At 42.3% G+C, this 16,111-nt stretch overlaps 1 protein-coding gene across 2 annotated transcripts in view; it reads left to right on the forward strand.

The window, feature by feature from the left end:
• Positions 1–16,005, forward strand: part of LOC132991387 (trinucleotide repeat-containing gene 6C protein-like) — a 53,906-nt gene extending 37,901 nt beyond the window's left edge. For both annotated transcript variants that reach the window (XM_061060158.1, XM_061060166.1), the window contains 11 exons: positions 589–753; positions 1,274–1,393; positions 1,703–1,786; positions 2,316–2,589; positions 2,924–3,088; positions 4,097–4,285; positions 4,514–4,663; positions 6,100–6,315; positions 7,219–7,289; positions 7,671–7,810; positions 8,422–16,005. In XM_061060158.1, the coding sequence (XP_060916141.1) occupies positions 589–753; positions 1,274–1,393; positions 1,703–1,786; positions 2,316–2,589; positions 2,924–3,088; positions 4,097–4,285; positions 4,514–4,663; positions 6,100–6,315; positions 7,219–7,289; positions 7,671–7,810; positions 8,422–8,773 (1,926 nt within the window). In that variant the 3' untranslated portion in view covers positions 8,774–16,005. The remainder of the gene's footprint in view (positions 1–588; positions 754–1,273; positions 1,394–1,702; positions 1,787–2,315; positions 2,590–2,923; positions 3,089–4,096; positions 4,286–4,513; positions 4,664–6,099; positions 6,316–7,218; positions 7,290–7,670; positions 7,811–8,421) is intronic.
• Positions 16,006–16,111: the final 106 nt, after the last annotated feature.

A 16,111-nucleotide genomic window follows, 5' to 3' on the forward strand; every position in this document is an offset into this window, starting at 1 on the left:
GTGGTGGTGACTGTGTCTGCAGAGACCCTGTCCTCTGCCTGGATTCTGATGTTTTGTTTACGTTGACTCTGGAAATTTCTGGGTTTGGGTTCTGGTGTATTTCAACCAGCCAATGACAGCGCGTTGGTGAGTTTAGGAGTGGATTCAATTGAGGTATTGGACGCGATTCAAACTGGCTAATTTGACGGACGTAGCGTTTTAAGAAGGTAAAATATAATAATGGTGAGGAGAAACTCAAAGCAGATAAATCTCGATCCAAAACAAAGGGGAGCCTTGGGTTGGCTTTCACCCGTGGACGTTGAGTCGGCCTGCTTTCTGTTGGACAGACAGGTGCCAAACACTGGCAGTTAGCATGTGCTAGCTTGCTAAATTATCAGCTTTTCTATTACAATAAGTGTAATACGCTCAGGTAGCTTACTGTGTATGTTTGCTGCTCTTTGCTCTTGAAATGGAGAATACACACATGCCTGTTTGATTTATTGGCTCTGCTCTTCAGTTTTGAAATGTTTTTGAAATTGTCTCAGCTATTTGAATGAACGTGGAGGTGTTGAAGGAGGGTTCAATGACCTTTATGATTCCTGCTTATAGATACCCAGTGGAATGTTTGGCAGTAGTGGAGCAGCACAAACCCGGGCCATGCAGCAGCAGCAGCAGCAGCAGCAGCAGCAGCAGCCTCCTCAGCCACCAGTGCCACCTCTCAGCTCCTCCCAGCCTAGTCTACGTGCTCAAGTGCCTCAGTTTCTCTCCCCTCAGGTAGACGCACTCACAGTCATTTTCTAATAACATAGATTTATTACATACAGGCCAGGTAAAAGCTTATTTTGCAATAAATAGGGGAAACTATGATACCAAGATTTGTAAAAATGTCATTTCTTGTGTAATGAATGAACCCATCCTCTGTTTTTATCTGTAAAACCACTATGGTGCATACAACTGTGACTGTGTCATTTCTTTTTGCAGCTAAATACTAACGTGGATGCTTGACAAGAATTTTGAACTAAAAGTCTTATTGCAAACTATCTTAAAATTCTATATTTTAGAAGTTGAAAATACACGTATTTTGTCTTGTTCAACAAAGAGGTTGTAAAAGTCGTAGGCTGGTTCCCAAAAAAAGGAGAAGAACTAACCTCCTTTGGCAGACCCTTGTCCTGCTTGCACACATGCGTGGTGACACGGTTTACCTTGCCAGAAGCTGCTCTCAGCATAGTTGTTGTTATTTGCAGTGACTAACTTGTCATCTCTCCGCTCTGCCTTCCCCCCCCAACCCCCAAAGGTCCAAGCACAGCTCTTGCAGTTTGCAGCAAAAAACATTGGTCTGAATCCTGCACTTTTAACCTCACCAATAAACCCTCAACAAATGACTCTCTTGTACCAACTTCAGCAACTGCAAATGGTGAGTTGGAGTCCCTCTTTCCAACTGTATTAGTTCGGCAAAGGTAGATTTAAGGAAGGCATGAGACAGAGAATTTGGGTTTGACTTAACAAGCAATGAAAAGGAGATGAAACCAAGCACACGATCCAAAACCAGGCTGCTTTTTAGAATTTAATTTTGATTCATTACTGACAAATATCTAACAACGAATTCAAATTAGAACCTTAAACATTGGTTAAATAACAAGTATTTAAATAGAAACAATCAACCCCCACTGTCCAGCTTTGTCTTATTAATTGTTTTGGACTTCTGTTTTTTTCTTTCTCTTAGGCGTACCAGCGTTTACAAATCCAGCAGCAGATGATGCAGGCTCAACGCAATGTTTCCGGCCCCATTAGACAACAAGAGCAGCAAGTGAGTCAACAATCGCATCATAACACCCACAAGAAAAACATGATCATTAAGGGCCTTCATGAAGTGCGTGTGACTCCATGTGAACACTGACTCAAAGCAGTGACACAGATATTCAGGCCCTCACATGATACCCTTGACAACAACTGAGGAGACAAACATGCACGGTAACAACAGGAGTTGCTCAAAATGTTAAAAAAGATATCAGCATGGAAACAGGTTACTTCCTGTTAAGCATGAGCCAGACTTTCTCATATTGTGAAAAAGGGTTTGTTCTGCTTTTTTTAATTATTGAGGTTCCCTTTTTAGATATATATCAATGCACAGTCAGAATGTAAGGCCTGCTGAAAGAGGGGATGACTTTGTCCTTCAATCATTTTGTATTTCCACACAACACCTTTTCATCATTTTTCACATCCATAACACCTTAACACAAAACAGTTTGATGAAACCTCTTGTTTCCTCGCCCTCTTTGCCCACTTAAGGATTTTGACGGTATATTGTGGTGACTCTGCTTTTTCTTCTCTCCCAGGTTGCACGTACAATCACCAACATGCAGCAGCAGATCCAGCAGCACCAGCGTCAGCTGTACCAAGCGCTGCTGATGAAGCAGCACCAACTTCCCTCTCACTCCTCCTCCTCTTCCTCCTCTGCTGGTCTGCATGCCCCAGGAGGCCCCTCCGGAGGCCATGGCAAATCATCCCTGGACCCCTTCACAGGCCAACACCAGGCTCCCGGCCTCAACGACACACTGCACGCCAAAGAGCCGCTCTCTTCGCCCAACTCCTACAGCAACTACCCTCTCTGTGAGTGTACGAGAGTTTTGAATGATATGTGGCGATCACGTTTCCTCTGATAACATGAAATGACCATAATGTAGCTTGCTTGTTGAGGTTTTTGTTTTTTTTACTTCTGCAGCTATTACACTTACTGTAGCATCAACATATTAATACCTTAATTGTCCCCCTAAAATGGATCAATCCTTTTTCAGATCAAAGATGTGTGGTTATCAGTTTGAGATAATGACCGACTGATTTGACTGATTTCATTGTTGTAAAACATTTATTTTTTAAATTCAACAATTATTAGAAACTTGTCATTTTAATTGATCTTCATGAATGCATTTGTTTGTGTGTGCAGCTGGACTGAATCCAAACATGAATGTAAACTGCATGGAGGTTGGGGGTCTGTCCCTGAAGGAGCCCCCTCAGCCCCAATCCCGCCTGTCCCAGTGGACACACTCCAACTCCATGGACAGCCTCTCTGGCAACTCCTCAAACATGGAGAACAACCTCAATAAGCACGGTGCGTAGAGGAAAAACATAGACATTCACACAAAGTGTTTATTTTTAATTGAACTTTATACGTAACCACGAGAAAACTCATTGAGATTAAGAATCTCATTTACAAGAGTGTCCTGGCCAGGAGGGACAGCAGCACAATAAAGAAGTTACAGACTTAAAACACAGAGTGATTACAGACACATATCAACATGTCCTGAGTGACAGAGAAGAAAAGTCATTATTCAAATCATCTACAGCCTGATGCTTCTTCATCCAACACCTTCAATCTACCTTTTAAATGATTTAAAGATTTTTGTAGTAAAAAATCAATGACACTCAAACACACAGGCTTAAAAGCATAATGCAGCCCTCACACATTTGAGCTTCTGAGAAACTCAACCATTGACACCAACTTGTTGTTAGTAGCAACTGTTATCACACTTGAGGTCTCGTCAGCGTTTTCTTTACCATTGTTTTTGTCACACCATCTGACTGCAAACTCAGATGAGATGCTCACAGCCCAAAACATCCTATCCTGAGGTGTTAGGAAAACTAACAGGTTCCTCTTTCTGTGTTAGTTTCTCTTTCAGTTAGCTCGACCACACAACCTGCTAAACCTCCTCACTTGAGCTGGAGCTGTGGCATCACATCACAGCTGACTTGCACTTTTTTATCGTTTCATACACTGACCAATTTTAGATACCATCAGCTTCTGCACTACGCCAATCTGTCTTCAAGCTGATACTTAGAAAAGAATCTAACAGACACAAACTCTTAAGAGTGTCATGTGTATTTTATTACCACTACTTTTTAACGTGTTTTGCACATGTCCTTTAACCCGTTTATGGAACTTTTAGTATGATTTTACGAGTCTATGTGAGTCTAATGGGTGTGAATGTTTTTATGTTTCTTGAGCCTCTAACCAAAGGTCATTTTCTGTCAATACGTCATAGACCTTCTTTTTTTTTTTTTTCAAATCTTGAATCCTCAAAAATTCAAATAAATAACATATTTTCCTTGTATACATTAGGTGCCATATCTGTTGCCTCTTCCCTGGGCCCCCCTGGGAAGCCCCCCCAGATGGATGACTCATACAGCCCTTACAATCTAATGTCCAGCTCTGAGTCCCCCACCAGCCCCCTGGTCCAGGACAGCTGGGGCCAGGGCAAGAGCCCGAATGAGAAGATCACCAACGGGACCAACATCAACTGGCCCCCAGGTGAGGACAAAACACCTCAATAAGACCCTGAAACTGAAGCAGCTTAATCAAATCCAGGCATCAGTTGTTTTTCTTTATACACCTGTATAAATAGCTGAGGGTTAGCGGCCTGCATGAATCATATAATCTGTGAAAAAAAAATAGAGAAGGCGTTAAATTTCTCAAGCTCTGATTTTATCATTTAAAAAAAAAAAAACCTTATTAAACTCTTGACTGTGCTCCTTTTAGAGTTCTGCCCCGGCGTGCCATGGAAGGGCCTTCAGAACATCGACCCTGAGAATGACCCCAACATGACACCTGGCAGCGTCCCCAGCGGTCCCACCATCAACACCAACATCCACGACGTCAATCGCTACCTGCTGCGAGACAGGAACGGAGGTACGAACAGAGGCAAGGCTCCATATGTCAAATCCAACAAAGCCAGTACCATTGAACCAAAGCCATGCTTTGTTTAGTGAACCCGATGTAAACCGCTTCACTTACACACGAGGGTCCATCCTGACTCCAACACACCCCCCTATATCACGTGTCTGCACTGATGCATTTCAACTCTCTCAATACTTTGAAGCTTTTTGATATCACACACATTTTTTTAATGAGCGATAGTATTGAAAAGTACTAAAGCTTTGAAAAAACGTCAGATGTTCTTTCTTATTTTCGACTATAAGCTGCCGTGAGTGAAAGAAAGTGGGGTTGAAATTGCAAAAGTATGTTGCCAACATATTATAATCATTTAGACAGTGTTCAAGAGTTTGCCTGAATCTTTTTTCTGATCATTAAAAACAAGAAACAAAACAACATTGGGTACCTTGGACTTGTATTTTGGTTGCCGTGGTATCGTAACAGATTTTGATATTATTTATTTTTTACTAGAATCGTATCAAAGTTTAAAAACTATAATTGTGACAACCATAAAGTTTTTTCTTTTGCTTTCTGTTTCTGCTCACCACACTGTTGCGATCATAAAGCCACTTCCCCAGCTCCTCTACTTCCGAATGTCTCTCTGCCTCCAACCAGCAGCGACTGGCCAGTCAGTGGCTACTCTAGCCCGTTCAGTCTGTCGTCCTCTGATGGAGACAGCTCAGGTACACATCCAGAGAACTCCCCCCCCCCCCCCCATGTGTGGACCTGCTTAACATCCCTTAACCCCAATAGGAGCCTGATCCAATACTGCCTGTGCTCCTTACTGATCCTAAACCCTGACTCAACCCCTGACCTGGCTATGACCCGTCTTCCTCAAAGTCCCACCTTAACGTGTTCCCTCAGTGCCAATTAGACAACACCTTTAATGCTACCAAGAGAGTAACCTCCAAAAGAACCTTAAACCCTCTGTGACTTTGTGACCCAAACCACGGAGAAAAACAAGCCTCATCCCCGCTGCTCACGACATCAGTACACGCCCTGTGTGTGTGTGTGTGTGTGTGTGTGTGTGTGTGTGTGTGTGTGTGTGTGTGTGTGTGTGTGTGTGTGTGTGTGTGTGTGTGTGTGTGTGTGTGTGTGTGTGTGTGTGTGTGTGTGTGTGTGTGTGTGTGTGTGTGTGTGTGTGTGTGTGTGTGTGTGTGTGTGTGTGTGTGTGTGTGTGTGTGTGTGTGTGTGTGTGTGTGTGCGTGCTCTAAGACTGAAGCTCACAAAGAACTCAGTCGTTTACTTTGTGATATGTCTTTTAGGATGTATATCTTGAAGTATACAGTTTGTAAACCATTTCATTAGTTATTGTTTTAAAACAGTTGACAGAATAAGTCTCGTTGTAAGTCTGTGAATAATGTTTTAAAACACACTTCTTAATGTTCCGTTTTTCTCTCTCCAATATAAAGGTAAACTTTCTGACATGAAGTCCACCTGGTCCCCAGGGCCAATCTCCCAGAGCCAAGCCTCTCTGTCCCATGAGCTGTGGAAAGTCCCTCAGGGGCCACGCAGCAGTGCGGCCCCATCACGGCCCCCACCAGGCCTCACCAACAGCAAGCCTGCCTCCACCTGGGGTGGCAACTCGCTGGGCCTCTCTCAAGGCTGGAGCGGCTCTTACACCTCTGGTGAGTGCTCTACTCAGAACCAACATGTGACCTTTATATTCTATTGGAAGTTCGGAATGACTTGAACCTTTCTCAGCCATCAGTGCATCTTTTAAAGTCGTCAAACTAATCGAAACATAAGAAACTTTGCTGAGTGCACCCTCAGCTATCACTTTACATGCATCCTTACATTACTGCAAACAACTTAACCTTTAATATTGAAGAAATAAATATTGGATCACATTTACAATCAGAGTGAATCAATACACTTTCACAGTGCCTTGACTGTCAGACACATAAAAAAGCAGCAGGTAACACATCCTAATGTCAGTATCGGGTATTTCACTCGAAGCAAACACAGACGTGACTACAGATGCATAGGTGTGGTTGGACTTCACAGCTGCCCTCGTGCACTCACAGCCTTCACTATATATAAGGCGAGTGAACACGCCCTGCTAAACTGACATCCTGAGGTTAACCGACTCAGCCAGAAGCCTCGTTTAATCATTGTACATACGACCTTGTTTTGACATGACACACTGAAGTTCAAGCCACTTGAAAAGTAACGACTGATTTTAGATGGTAGAACAACAATCATGTTTGTGGAAAAAAGGTTTTGGTTTTCTGTTAAAGAAGTTGAACTCTCTGACCTTTAGATCAGAGCTAACACCCTGAAAGTGACTTCAAAAATCTCCACAAACATTTAGAAATTAGATATGGAACTTTTACCTTTTTAATTTTCTATTATAAATGTAGCATCAGCTGAATTGTATATTAGTTTTACTCCTTTTTTCTAATATTTGCCTTTTGAACCAACTTAGTGATGTGAAAGGAATCGATTTTTATACTGCATCCTTTCATATTCTCATAAAATACATGGATTTGTTTTCATTATATTTGACCGTGTCCACATGTCTGTTTCAGAGGGAAGCACCTGGAGCACTGACTCCAACAGGACCAGCATCTGGCTGGTGCTGAGGAATCTCACCCCACAGGTACGTACTCTGTACTGCTGACTCCTGATAGAACAGGGCTGCAGGGTATTTTGGTTATTTCAAGTATGTAAAAAAAAAAAAGATTAGCTCATAGGTTGGTGTCTTAAAAAGAACGTACTTAAAGGGCAGGATACTCAGAATGTACGTAATATGATCCTAAGCTTAGTTTCTTAAAGTCATTGTGGAAAGGCACACGTGTAACTCATCTGTTTATTTGCAGAGTAAAAATGAAATGAAATTAAATTAAACTTGAGTAATCAAACAGTTTGATATGTTTGCTACAACTGTGCTCAAAAAAAGAGGAACAAAAGAAAAAATGAAGCGAGCTCAGGAAGTGAATTGATATTAGTGATTAATAATGTTTTCTCTGTTTCGCTCCAGATTGATGGCTCCACTCTGCGGACCCTGTGCATGCAGCACGGCCCCCTGATCACATTCCACCTCAACCTGACCCAGGGGAACGCCGTGGTGCGCTACAGCTCCAAGGATGAGTCTGCAAAAGCCCAGAAGTCTCTGCACATGTAAGCCTCAGCACGTCTCTGACCTCAGCCCAAGTAGTCTTAGCGGAGATAAAAAAAAAACGTTTTCTTGATATCGGAAAGGAAGATTCTTTAAAAGCAGAAAGAAATAGTTTGGGAAAACAAAGTGTTTCTGCTTTTGCTGGTGCTTTCCCATGCTGATAACAGTTTATTGCCTGAGAGCAGTTGATGTTATTTTAGTATTTGGGAAGTCACATGAATGAAGAGGTGGGGGTCATGCTGAAGTCAGCTGCACTGTAATAATCAAAGAACAATGAGACGAGACAGCAGCCTTGAGCATCCTGGGGGCTGTGTTCATCTCCAAGTGTTTTAGATTTGTCCTTAATTTTCTTTTGCTAAGAGTGCCAGCCCCTGCAGCTGGTTGTCATGGAAACTAAATGCAAGATGCACGACCTACTTTTCATTACCAGCTGCACAGAATGTGGTTAAGGTAGAGAGCACGATAGCTCAAGCCCTTAAAAGGCAGCTCCGTTTACTATAAACGTTGGTTAGATGTATGCGGTGCTATTTCTACTCTCAGAACTGAAAAGTCTCAGTTCCTCATTCATGGGTAGATTGTAAAACCAATGATTTCTTCTGTTTTCTTCTTGAAGGTGTGTGCTTGGAAACACCACCATCCTGGCAGAGTTTGCTGGCGAGGAGGAGGTGAACCGCTTCTTTGCACAAGGCCAGTCGCTAGGGTCAAACACCACTAGCTGGCAGGCCAACCAGGGAACCAATCAAAACCGCATGGGTGGGTCTGGCCAGTCCCACTCTATGGGCCAGTGGAGCAGTGGTGGTGGCGGAGGAGGCAAGGCAAGCGCTGGCGACCTGCTGTGGGGCGGCGTGCCCCAGTACTCCAGCCTGTGGGGACCGCCAAACGGAGAAGACGCCCGCGTGATCGGGAGCCCCACCCCCATTAACACCCTGCTGCCTGGAGACCTGCTGAGTGGGGAGTCAATGTAGGGCCATGCCACGATTACACTAACCATCCAACCCACCACCACCATGTCATGCAAGCCATCGGTGGAGGATGGGATGGAGGGGAAAAAAACTACAAAACAAACAAAAAAAAATCCAAGATGAACAGGAGCAAAACCCAAGCAAATCATGTGGCGATAATCAGTATCAATTAGAACTTTTTGAGCTGTGAATTGTGAATCAGAAGTTTGAGGTCCAAACCACACAGACTGCAGACCTCGACTCCTTCTGTTTTACTTGTGTCTTTTTTTTTTCTTCATTACTCTACCTTTTTTTTGGGGGGGGGGGGAAACCTGAGTTTTTTCTTCTCCTCTGGTATTTTTGAAACGCATCATATGAAACTGAAATGAGACACAACACAAAGAAACCTTTTAAGTGTTTTTCGTTTTTTCCATAAGTATACATGACATTCTGTGTGAAGTGTTTTTAGGAGAAGCAATCAAAGCTGCCATCTGAGACTTTCCTTTACCCTCCAAAAAAAAAAAAAAAAAAAATCATCCCAAAATAAGACTTAAAAAAACAACCATTCCCAGCATGTCCATGGCCAATGACGTGGTTCAAAGACCTTTACTAGTTATGTTAACGTTTGTTTCTCAGCACTAATTTTAGCCTTAAGTGCTCTCTGGCCCAGGTCCTTCTCAAGCCGCCTTTTTTAGTTTGTTTTGTAACTGAAGAAATAGCTGAAATCTTGCACAGTTTCACCTCTGAGCCAGCGAGTGGTACAGGACATGACTGGTGACACGCTCTGTCACTGGGCAGTAAGAAGGCCTGGCCACATGACTGGCCCTACCAATCATCAGCTTAATTATCTCATCTCGTCTTCTCAAAGGGATGGACACAGCTCTTCAATGTCTTTTTTTGTAGGTCTAGAACCGAGCGCTTTTTTAATATCTATCACAACATATAAGCTGAGAGAAGATTATTTGTCAACCTCGTTGTGTGTCTCCGCACATGTCAGTGTATGTCCGGTGGCACCTAATCATTGACGTCTACAAACCTACATCCTTCTGGTCACCTTCAATTGGAACCCAGTTGCTTACTGGTGCTGTGTTGAATTTTTTTATTGTCTTACTTGTTATGAAGCCCAGCGGTCTGTATGGGCAGCCAGTTTTCAGAGGAAAACAAAAAGAACACAATTTCACCTTCATGTGACAGTTACATTGTGCAATATACACCATAGACCTTTCTTCCGTCCACACTCTTATGTCCTGGAGCTGGTTTCTCTTTTGTTTTGTTTTTTTTTGTTTTTGATTGTTGCTGATTGCAGCAAAAGACTTTGGAACTTCAAAAACCTTACCCCCCCCTTTTGAAAACTTGGATTCCCTCCAGGGCCGCCAATCCCTCTGAAGCTGTTGGGAAAACTCTGCAGCAGTTGCTGAAGTGTGCATGCAGCAAACTGTACTGAAGAGGGACACTGGGTACACAATAATGCACACTTCCTCTCTGCACGCCACAGCCACACCCAACAGAGACTGAATCCGCGGCGGGATTGGACGGTTCTGGGTATCTGGCACAATACCAAATAAGAGGGGTTTCCTCCTAATGCAGTAGACCTACGAGTGTTCCTTGCGTTTGGTACTGTACAAACAGAAGAGACTAAGACTTTTATAAATTCAAAGGGTTTTATCATAGCACTTATGAAGAGCAAATCGCTTCAACTGCAATCCAATAAATCAAAAAAGGAGCAGCAAAAACCTTGAAAAACAACAAAAAAAAAAGACTGCTCTTTTATGTACTATGTCTTTCCTTGGAAATGTGTCTGACGTTGTTCCTCTGGTAGCAGGAAGAAGGGAAACTAAACTGAAATGTACCATTGGACTTAGTGGAAGAAGAAAAAAACTGCAGTCTTTGATTTTTCCTTTTTGAACAATATCAAAGTGAATATCACTGTTACTCCAAATGTTTCGCCTTGTTCTGTTCGGAGGCACTAGACTTGCAACGTCAGCTGTCTCTGACATCACTGGCCAGCCAGTGGGAGTGGGGGGTGGGGGAGGGGGGGGAGTGTCCACTGAGTGCCTCTCTGCTGTGGTCCTCTGGGTGTCAAGCGGTAGCCCCCCTACAGCGCAGCACTTCCTCTCGGGCGCCACTTGAACCCTCCCTCAGTCTCCCAAGACACACACACACAAAAAAAAAAAAAAAAAGCAGCACCTCAAAGACTGGCCAATCACGGCTCTCTCCGTCACACAAGGCATCTCCAACGGAGGCGGGGAGGCGCCGCCGCCGCTCGGCCCTGCTGTCGTTCCCCGCCCTCCTCCCCATCTCTCAGTTCTTTGACACAAAGATCACTTTAGCTGGAAGATGTTATAGTCATATTTCTGGAATTTTTGCCAGTGTACTTTTTATTCTTTTTGAAAAGATGGTTTGACTTTATTTTTTTTTTTTCAATGTGTTGTTTTGTTGTTTTTGTCTACATGCAGTGGTCTATGAAATACTGGCTGCTGAACTAGCCCTTCACTGTTCATATGCAGAAACACTTTGGTCAGAGGTGCCTCTGTATGTTCATCCTGTGTATTGAATGCAAAACGAGGATCAATACTACAGAGCATTATTGATTGTCTATTTGTTTTGAACTGATCATGCTTTTGTGTTTGACAGTATTCTGTAGTACTTCCAGGTTGTATCTTGAGATGTGTAAAAAAAAAAATAGGGTGTCTCAGACTGGGGGGTGTGGATGTTTGCTGTCCGCGCTGCTCCGCCTGCCCACAGGCTGTCTCCCCTCTCACCCTTTGCCTAGCTGCTATGCTACAACCTCCCCCACCTCCACCTCAAACCAGACCCAGTAGCCCTCCCCTGACCAGGCACCAACAGGCCCTCCTATCTGTTTCTATGCAAAAGACTAGAGGCTGGGTCCCTTTACAGCACGCCAAAACTGACTTGGGAACGAGCACTTCAGCCCAGAGTTGGGAACCCTAAATACTTACCCCCCCCCCCCTCCTTCCCGTGCTTTTCTGTCAGCACTTCTGACCGACCGGCATGTTTGTTTAGTCGGGCTAAGCCACTAGAACACTGTCATATAGTAAAGTTCACCACTTTATCAAGGTCGGCCTTCTCTTTGCGCTGAAGACGCTTCAGTCCAGCTTGAACTCAGGGTTGGGGAGTTGATACCAAGTACAAGATGCAGCTCTCCGTGTCTGTCCTTTCTACTGTGAGAGCAAACTTAAAAGTAAAACAGGAGACAAAATGTTCAGACCTCACGCCTCGAACTGAACCCTAATTGGGCAGCAAACGGCTTGTATTGAATCCTCTCTCAAAGGCGGCCTGGCGTAACTATTTTGGGGCCTCTTAATGAGTACAAGATGCCAACGTATTGTGCCAATCTAAAATGTGCTGTGTCATACTGCTTCTACATAGAAAGCACTTCTGTTCCCTGATTGGAGGAGCTTTGATAAACCTTTGCAGAGGGTGCAGCAGGGGCAAAGGAGGGATCAAACACATGGGCGGCAGCATCACACCCTCACACCTCTGAGATTGTTTTTTTTTTTTTTTTTTTTTTTTTTATGCTTTTGTGGGGAGCGCCCCATGCTAAGGAGAAAATCTTTACTCATTCGGGGTTCCAGTTTGCTACAGTGCACAGTTGATGATGGGTAATCCCGGGTACATATTTTTTTAAAACCAAAAATGAAATTGCATTTTAACGTCATTTTTATGAAGTTTGACATAAAAATCTTAAAAATGCTTAAAAAATCTAAATGAAAAAAAAAAATCTATAATATGTTAAAGCTCTGCACTTCTAGCTGAAACGTCTCCGGTCGTCAGCCTCTACTACCACCATCTAACGGAGTAGACTGGTGGCCGGGGTGCCTTTTTGTGGATGCTGTATTAATCTTTATGTTTTTTGTGGCCTGCTCAAAGCGGGCCCACTGAACTGTACATTTCCACAGACCCAGATGGCTTGGGCCCACTGTATCAGCCTCGCTCTCCTCACTCTGCATCAGCAGGAGGGGGGAGGGGCACATTTCAAGAGGTACAAAAGTCTTAAAAACATTTTACAAAAAGTTTTTAAAATGTCAAAAAAAAAACAAAAAAAAAAAAAACAGAAATGTACAAGAAAACGGGAAAAGGCTACCTTTTGGGACTCACAGTCCTGCAGCACACAAGCAAAAATCACTATTGCCTGTTTCTGTAACTGCCTTGATCCAAGCTCAGACAGACCCAATAGCCGAGGACCTCCCAGCATCCTGTACTAACTGGAGAACCCTGGCGGTGAGGGGGTTTCCCATGCTGCACCAGCATCGAGAGGCTCTCCTCTCTACAGCTCTGTTCTAGATTGCAGTATATATGTATACACTACATATGTATATACTGTGAGTGTGGTGTGTGCTATCACCTCTTCAGACTTCTTGGATCTTAACCTCCAACACTTTTCATTTTTCTTTGAAAGGTCTTGGTTTCACACAACTGAAAAAAAAAAAAGAGCAATATGTATTTTCCCCGCAAATAAGTGATTACGAAGGAAAGAATTGGGGGGGTGGGGGTGTAAACTGATACTTGATTGACTGAAAGCTGCGCCTTTCTATTACAGAGATGGATATGCACGTTTTGGTTTTGATGACATATTGCAGTACTCTGAAGTGCTTGTACTGTACATATGTTTCTTTGTTTGTTGATTAGCCTGTCTAAAAGCCCAACCCAAGTAGTCGATTAAAAAAAAAAAAAAAAAAAATCACAAACATATCAAAACAAAAAAACAAAATATTGAACACAAATACTTGAATCATGGAACGCCAATAATGTAATGTGAAGTCAGAAAATCGTTTTGGTTCTCTCCGTCTGACAGGTACACTTCGGGGCTTTTAGAGAATATTCAAAATGTATTAAAGTTAGAAATACAAAATCTTTGAGAGGAAAAAAATGCAAAAGTCATCTTCGATGTGTGCGTGAAAGTCAGATGTTTGTATGAATGTGTGCAAGAAACTGTTCAGCGGGCACACGGCCTGTTGGTTTGTTCCACTCAGTGTGTTATGATTTGTCTGTTTGGATCTTTTTCTTGTCGTTCTGTCAGAAACTATCGTTTGCTACACGATAGACGTTATTATCTTCTAACGTTGCACTGAGTGTCTTCTACCCCTCGCTCAGCTAATCGTAGAGGAACGAGTCTAAGTACGGAGGGGAGACGGTGACAATTCATGTGTACATGTTTACTCAAGGACTTAATGGATTATGTTTTTGTTTTCATTCTATCTGTAAAAAGTTTATCTACCTTATAGTGGCTTTTATTGTGGAATAATCCAGTACAAGGATTATCATTGAGTATTGCACCATTTTGTTCCAATGATAACGAAAAAAAATATGTGAAAAAAAAATATGAAAAAATTAAAAAGTAGACAAAAAAAAGTATAAAAAAAAAAGAAAAGCGGGGATAAAAAACAAAGAACTGTGGCCATAGCTAGCTGTAGAAGGAGTAGTAATCCTGATGTTAACTTCATGGAGAAAGGGAGAAAGTGTGGGAGGTGAGTTTGTTACAGGACTCATCTCAGAGGTGCCTACCTTTATGTTTGTGTTTCTTTTTCTTGTTGTTGTTGCTAAAGCCACCTGTCATTTACGAGCATTTCATTTGTCTGAAGTTTAAGGAAATAGGATAGACATTTATAACAGGAATGTTGTAAAAAAAAAAAAAAAAGAAAAGGACAAATTTCATCTTCCATCAAACATGGACATGAAAATCTTGCAAAATGAAGATTTATGCTACTTTAAGAACTCTGGGATTGATCAGTGTTGTGTCATATTTCACATTTTTCATTTCTCTTTCAGTGTGGACAGAGTAGCTCTGTATGTTTCCAGTTGTGATTTTACATTTTTTTTTTTTTTTCCTGTAAGCGACGCATTTTGCTCACAATCTTGCACACTCATTAAAGATGTGGATTTTGTCTCAGGAAGGCCAGGGTTTCACATACCAACTCCATCATTTCTAGAGATCATGTTTTAGTGAAAAGAAGAAGAGGCTGAAAACAATTCAACTCCAAGCGAGCACTGATGGTTATGAGTTCAACAGAATATAGAGTACCATGGTTTCTTTAAACGAAAAATGTTCGTAGCAACTTATATATATTTACCAAATAAGACTGAGAATCAACTTTGAGAGAAGTGGAGTGCTTTACATGTGAAATCTAAGTAGATATTGCTTTACATTTTAAACAACGATCAATGGTTTTGATTGTCGCCATGACGGCGACAGAAAAGAAAAAAGAGCATTTGTATGTTTTGACTTTGTGTCTTTACGTTTCCATCCTGTGGTCCAGGAGCATCGTGCAACAAGTTTGTGTTTGAATCATCTCTCCTGTCTGTTCCTACGACGGGTTTTCAAACGGCGAGAGGATTACTTTACGTGTAAACGGATGGTTTCGGGAGGCAGGTCGAAGTGGAGGAATGAAACTGGTTTTTAAAAAGGATCATGATCTATGCACAAGTGGGAGGGACGAGTCCAAAGCCAGCTGCTGTACTGCGGGCGTTTGTCGACTCACACTCTGGGGTTCAGGGTTCGATGTAGGGTTGTTCTTCTTTTGTCTCTTGCTCACATTTCCTCCACTTACTCTTACTTCCTCCTCCCCTCCCCCCCCCTCTCCCTACTATTATCATCATCAGCATCTAATGTTTTAGCGAAACCTTACATTGCGTCACCATGCTGTGTAATCCTTAACCAATGAGCGCTTATCCTTCTGCTAAAGCACTGTGGGTTGTACTGAGAAAAAAAAAGCCCATGACTTTCAAGGCTGTCTGTTTTTTAAAGGGAGGGGGACGGGTGGGAGAACGGGGGGTCCTTTGCCTTTGCCTTTCTCTTTACTTTGGAAAAAAAAAAGCATTAAGGAAAAATGTCTGTAACTGAAATACAAAGTTGTGGCTTTTAATGTTGTTCTTTTTTCTCCTCATAGAATGTGATTGTTAAGGACATGCACCGGAGATAAATGTTTCCATTGATTATGGAGCTTCTTTCGGACTATATTAATAAATGACACATTTTCTTGGCTGTAACTCGATGTGTCCCGTCTCTTTTTGTGGGTTCTTAATTCACCTCAGTAATGAAAAGGACGATTTAGAAGTACATTTTATTTAATACACTCTGAAAAACACAAAAGAAAAAATCACACGGCCAGCAGAGAGGGGATAGAACAGTATATACAACAAGAAGATATTTCATATAAAATACATTTGTTTGGTGAATTATTGCAAATCAATAAACTGGAAATCTCAAAATGATGGAATTTCAAATATATTAGCATGAATTTAATAAAATATTTTCCAAGTGTTCAAAGATTGTTTTTAAAGAGACAGTTCATCTTTGTATCTTCTATGAGGCTCCTGCAGTTCTATGTACAATGAATTAGA

Source organism: Labrus mixtus, chromosome 2 (assembly GCF_963584025.1).
Source record: "Labrus mixtus chromosome 2, fLabMix1.1, whole genome shotgun sequence".
NCBI classification, from domain to species: Eukaryota; Metazoa; Chordata; class Actinopteri; order Labriformes; family Labridae; genus Labrus; species Labrus mixtus.